This window comes from Cydia pomonella, chromosome 24 (genome assembly GCF_033807575.1).
Source record: "Cydia pomonella isolate Wapato2018A chromosome 24, ilCydPomo1, whole genome shotgun sequence".
Classification (NCBI taxonomy): domain Eukaryota; kingdom Metazoa; phylum Arthropoda; class Insecta; order Lepidoptera; family Tortricidae; genus Cydia; species Cydia pomonella.
Window position 1 is genome coordinate 9,695,036 of NC_084726.1, and position 6,631 is coordinate 9,701,666.

Sequence of the window (6,631 nt, forward strand, 5' to 3'; positions counted from 1 at the left end):
ATTTAAGTGAACGAAATTCTATTTGTTTGGTTTTATTTGAAAAGAGCATGGTTGGACTTCAAAAGGTTTAACGTCATATCATTTATTTAAATGTTAATATAAGGTAAGTTGGGGTTAAATATAAAGTAAGTATTGCTCTTGCCTTATGTTTGTACCTAAATAAATTGTGGCAAATCATTCATCCGTCTGCCATGATAGCAAAGAGTTTTGCGGATTCAAGGCTTGATTATTTCATTAATCAACTTTGTATTCAACATCTTCCTTACATCAGCATCTTTATGAACGCCATAGTACAGTAAACATAACTAGATATGCTTAACTGTAACACTAAACTATATTTGAAAAAATCCACATGAAATGTGAAAATGGCATTCAAAAGGACAAATTGCACTTAGTTCATTTTTTAGATCCGACTAGTAACACAACAATCAATTGTGTTTGTATTGTTTCCGTAAAATTCTGAAGTAGAAATGTCAATTTTCAACCAATGGATGGGCCACCTGAATCTTGGTCTTAAATATGTACGTCAAAAACGGATCTGTGAAGAAATACCTAACGGGTGGGATCAATACCGAGTACACTATGGTAGTTACTTCATCGTCTTGCATTATTATTACCCCAGGTGACCCCATGCAGTTGGCACTGGTTAAGTGGATAGTCTAATCTCAGCTTATAAGATGCCTTTTGATTAAGCTGCACTATGAACGCTGATATTATTATTGTTTCGACAATGCCATTAGTCTAGTTCAAGCTCTGCATAGACTACACTGACAAAGCGTGGGAGTGTCACCATAAACGTAAATTCCTATGAAAATATTATGCTACTACACTTTGTCAGGCGTTGGTCACGAAATGCACGCTCGACGCTGATGTCGAATTCGAATTCAATTTTTTTTTAGAATGTTCAAGATTGCCCGTCAAATATTAAAAGTGCGACCGTCCTTATTGAATTCAGAAATATGTAGTTGCGTAACTTATTTTGTTGTGTAACAATATGATTATAATCACCCCCCATATTTCCTGAATACAGCGTTTCGTATTTTCGAGTCCCCTAACTATACGATTTGGTGTATTCAAGATGCCGCTAGCTCATTTTTAGTCTGCCTCTTTCGCACTTATGAAATGTTTATATACGTGATGGGTTATCTTTTCCATATTTTGCACATTTCAATTATCTTTAAGCGTAAGCGTTCTAGATCTATGATTTTACCCAATGTATGGCGGCCGGCGTAAGCGTCAAGCGAGCGCTCGTGCGTTTTGGGGCCCACGAATCACTTTCATGTCTGTGCAGATCTGACTACCACATATGTGATGATATGTATATGTGACACACAGACAAGGCAACGACGAGCAGGTGAAGCCGCGAGTTCTGCGCTTCACGTGGAGTATGAAAACTACGTCCTCGCGGGATCCTAATGAGATTATGGCGGAAATTCGCAAGGTAAGTCGATACTACGAGTATGTTTTTTTTTATCCCAGTTGTGGGGAAATACCCATACTACGTGACCCATTACTGATTTTTCACCCTCCATCCACTCGGCGACCGCCCGTAATATAGTCAAGGCCACTAAAGAGAACAATAATGTTCAAAAACCGATTGGCCAATTTACTACCTAAGTGTTTTGTACCAATTTTGGACAAAACAGACATACCTTTTGTAATAATACTTAGTGGGGAATAAATTATTCGTTTGTTTATAACTATGTTGATACCTCTGGTTATTTTTTTAATGATTCTGGTATCTTCTGTGCATTTATACTGCCCTAGTACTTTAGCAAACTGGTTGCCTATTCCTATTCGAACAATGTGGTCGCTTTGCTCATAGATACAGAAGTCTCCAGGTCGATATAATGATAATAAACTTCCTATTACAGGTTCTAGACGCGAACAACTGCGATTACGAGCAGCGCGAGCGCTTCCTGCTCCTCTGCGTACATGGCGACCCTAACGCGGACTCACTGGTCCAATGGGAGATCGAAGTTTGCAAGTTGCCTCGCCTCTCGCTCAACGGCGTGCGCTTCAAGCGGATATCCGGTCAGTATCGCATCTGTTGAGAACCATAGATAATAGGCTTTCTGCGTACATGGCGGCCCTAACGCAGACTCACTGGTCCAATAGGAGATCGAAGTGTGCAAGCTGCCTGGCCACTTGGATATCCGGTCCGTAGGTATCGCATCTAACTTTGTTAAGAACCGTAGATAATAAAAGGGGAAATATGATTGGACAATTGTTAAGACACGACGAATTCAGGCCAAAGAATGTACTAATTAGTTTTAAAAATCGGGGCAACCATCAATTTTATCAGACTTCTTGCTAACAATTAGCTAAGTCCTGCACCATTTAAATTACTCTCGACCCGATTTTTCACGCAGTACGCTATAATGTATCCTTCTGTTACCCAGGCACCAGCATCGGCTTCAAGAACATTGCGTCCAAGATCGCGAACGAACTCAAACTGTGACTGCCCGGGAACGCCCCGCGCCGCCGCCGCCGCCGCCGCCCCTCCCCGCCGTCCCCGCGCCGCGAGCGCTCCTCGTCGGACGAGCGCGTGCCGCCGCCGCCGCCGCCGCGCTCCGACTCCCTGCGCCTCTCGGCCGAGGACATGGTGGTGATGGCCAACGGGGGCATGCGGACACCCTCAGGTGCGTTAGCGCATTTCTTAGCCGCCTACACGCCGGCGGAACTTTCGCTAGCACGCAGCGACTATCTTCGACCGCCGCTCTCGCCGAATCCTTCCCAAACGATCCAACCGAGATCCTCGCTGTCCTTGAGAGCCGATAGTGCGGATTTGGATGCGGGTCGAGCGACGCTGCGACCGCGAATGCCGCATCAGTCGTATTCGTACAGCGTGCACACGCTGCGACGGCAGCCGCGAGCGGTCTCCCCCCCCTCCCCCCCGTCGCCCCCCTGCGACTGTCTCCCGACCCATCCCATCCCCCCGCCGGAGCTCTTCGATTTTTAAGAGCTGGGGTTTCGAGGGAAGTACAAGTTTCCGTAGGATTTCTCGCAAAGCGTGCCGTTTCGATAGATAATAAATGAATTGCGAAGACGTTGATTTTTATTTGTGGACGGTGGGTCGGTTTGTGCCAAGCGACTGGGTGTTCTAGTGAGCGCTCGGGCCGCGACGCCCTTGTATAATATTATTAATGTACGTGTCATGGACTTTTACTTATTTTTTATTTGTTTATAATCTAGCGGCGGTCCGGCCGACGTTGTTGTATAATGTATACTGATTGTATTTCTAACGTTTTTAATTTATCGAGGGCATGTTTTTTATCGTTTGTATGAAATTTGTTTTTAAAAGACATAATTTATGGGTCGTATTTTGGAGCCGGACGGGCCGCCGGTGCTTTCATTATATTGATTATGTTACGTGTTGTATAATGTACAAAGTGAGTGTCAGCTCAACAGGTAAACTTAGCTTAGCGTTAATTATATTTTTTCCAATAATGACAAAATAAATATACAAAATGTGACTGTCGAGCGATGTATCGGTGTCGGTGACTCATTGTATAGCCAGGTTCGAATTGACACTTGATCGCTCGTGTCCGAGGGAGCGAGAGGTCAGCAGAGCACGGTCGCGTTGTCTCTTTCTAATTATAAGGCTGAATTAGAAAGTGTCAAACTAATGTTCTATTGTGAGTGCTACCAACTCTTGATTCCATTCTAAATGTGTATTTCAAGATTTGTAAAGCACCTGATTAGGTCAAATAAATTTTCAAAACACTATGTCTAAATATTTGTACCTGCTTTATGCCAATAATATTGACTAGTAGGCTACAAGTGGATAAGCACCCTGCTATTGACCACTCTAATTTGAAAAATCGTTCTCCCCTCGGGCCGACAAGGACGCAGCTATACGTCAGATAGAGACACCTTTATATGTTTATCTTTTTCTAACGTATAACCGCGTCTCAAGTTTTGAGTAGCAGGTATTACACGCTCGCTCTTTACGCATCTATAGGTTATCACACTGAAATTGTTAGATGTGTATTATTCGTCATTGTGATCAAAGTATTAAGGACTTTGTAGTTATAGCAATAATGTTCATTATTGATCGTTGAAAGTGTCAAATATTATTTCCTTCTTCGTATAAATAATAATATGTTTTGTATGTTCATCGAGTGGACAACCTTAAGAAAATTGTTATGTTTATTCAACTATTTAGGGGTAAACATTATTTGTAAGTAATGTCAAGGACTTAAAAATACTGATCATGCAAAATAAACTAGAGTGAAGTTAGCTGCAATTTTAAGATTGACAAAATTAGTTCAATATCTAGGGTTGGTCTCTCGATGCATACAACATTTCTTTTTGTAATTAACAGTTTTTTTGTGATTTGGTGTGAAGCTTTCATTTTTTCTATGTACTTGTGTGTGATGTTTCGCATACTTACTAGTTAATAATTAAGGTAGGTATGGATGTATAGAGCGTGAGGCGATCGCGTATTTTCTATTATTATCTAATTAAGTGTAGTATTATACTTTTACAAGAAATCACAAATTATGACGTTTCAATGTTAAACTGTCATCCTGCATCTCGAAATTCACTGAAATATAAGGACCGACAACGCTCGCTTTAAACTCTGTATAAATAAGCAATTTGTAACTTTATTTCTTATATTTTAAGGTGCATATTCGTCTGATGAACAACCTTACTATTCATTCGAAAATTCGGCTGTGAGGAAGGTATCCCTTGTCAATAATTCGAATAATTAGCCCTTTTGTTTGACCAGTCTGATCCTTAGCTTAAATCTTTTCCTATTTCAATGTGTTGGAGCCAGTGATCAAATGTTCAGTATGTCTTGAGAAAATGGCGAATATACGAGGAAACATGACCTCATTATGTGTTAAAAGTATAAAGCGATTCGATGTTAGGCGCCTTGCTCTTCTTATTTGCGTGACACGACAAAAACAAAGCTATATCTAACAAATTCTAGATAAATTGGCTACTTGACTGTTTTTTGTAAATAATGTCTATATAGGACTCATGGCATTTAAGCAACACAAAGGTCAGAAATTAGAGTTAAAGTCTGACGCTCGCAGTCGACGATTGAAACGCCTCTAACAAAATGATAAGGTGATGTGACGTCACATCATATAAGTCTGTCCTAAATGTATGTAAGATCAAGGAAATTGCCATTTTGACCCTGAAATATTGCGTTTATGTGTATAGTTGTCATACAATTTATTTTTCAATAAAATGTAAGGAATCGAATGGTACCATTTTCTTTTCTATTTTTGAAAGACAAAAAAAATTTTTTTTTGAGACTTCTGAGCCTTGTATTTTTTTATTATCTAAATAAAAAAAAATTAAATTCCACTTTTTTTATAATGGATGGCTCATTTTCTATCCATTTAACTAAATTTTGTTATAATATTCAACATGTGTCAAGTACCCAATTGCAAAATTCCGTAAAATCACCAATATGTATAGTCGCCATCAGATATATCGGAGCGGCCAAGGTGCGCAAAAATATCTGCACAGGCACTTTAACGTCTTGATAATACAGGCCTTGTTTAGATATTAGTGAACACCTTGGCCGCGTCGATATATCTGATGGCGACTGTACAGGTACAAAAGCTGGTATGACTATGAATTTATAGAATAAAAAGTTTTGTCAAAATTACACTTAAGTAAACGATAATCTTTTAATTCATTATATTACCCCTTACCAGCTTTCTGGATTTATTCTACAGCTACCGGCACAGACTTTAATTGTTGACCCGTTTACGGTTCAAGATAATTTGGTTATCAATATTAACACGCGACATTTCCAATGTAAAATAAACCCTAAATGGATTAACAATTAAAGTCCGTGACTGTACTTGGTGAGACGTAAAATTGATTTGACAGGATCTTTATTGCATTAAGATAAGGTTTACATATGACCAGATCTTCTGAACATCACACTTATCGTGTGCGGGACGTGTCATGGTGAACCTTGTCGGAATGCACGAAGGATGATATTGGGTTGTAGCCGCACGTGTCAGTTGACGTCTTTGGCGGTCTACCCACCCCACGCTAGCGTCGGCGTCTAGTCAACGCTATGGAAAATAGCGTCGCTGCGCAGTTGCGTCAACGTCGCCAGAGTCGACTAGCCGCCGACGCTCGGGAGACGCTAGTGGAGGTGACACAATAAGTGTGTTGGTATTAGTATGATAGTGACTTTGTACTCGTAATTCTGTTGTCACGCGAACTGGAGAGTCGCTTCGATAGCACGATAAGAACTGGGTACATAATATACATACAGTAGTTATATATTTATATATATGAGCTTTGTTTTACGGTATAACTTAGAGTAGTGTCGACCATTGGCCGAGTTGACGAGTGGTGCGGCGTTTTGTGAGATATTCAAGTGGAAATAAATTTTATTTTTAATTCCATTAACGTTTTTTATTTATTTTTTATTTGTAATGTCGTTCGATCCCTGGGTGTAGTCGTCATCAGATATATCGGAGCAACCGAGTAGCTCAAAAATATGTGTACACGCACTCTAGCACCTTGACAATAAAAGCGTGTTCAAATATTTGTGAGCACATTGGCTGCTCCGATATATCTGATGGCGACTGTACTAAAAGCAATAGGGTAATTAATCGAGCTTTCAATCTTTCATGATTCATTTGAAGAC

General features: G+C 40.2%; 1 protein-coding gene across 1 annotated transcript in view; it reads left to right on the forward strand.

Annotated features, from left to right (window-relative positions):
• LOC133531219 (serine/threonine-protein kinase MARK2-like) overlaps positions 1–6,386 on the forward strand; it is a 124,942-nt gene extending 118,556 nt beyond the window's left edge. Inside the window, exons 20-22 of the mRNA XM_061869359.1 lie at positions 1,336–1,441; positions 1,875–2,034; positions 2,403–6,386. Coding sequence (XP_061725343.1) covers positions 1,336–1,441; positions 1,875–2,034; positions 2,403–2,461 — 325 coding nt within the window. The 3' untranslated portion in view covers positions 2,462–6,386. The remainder of the gene's footprint in view (positions 1–1,335; positions 1,442–1,874; positions 2,035–2,402) is intronic.
• Positions 6,387–6,631: the final 245 nt, after the last annotated feature.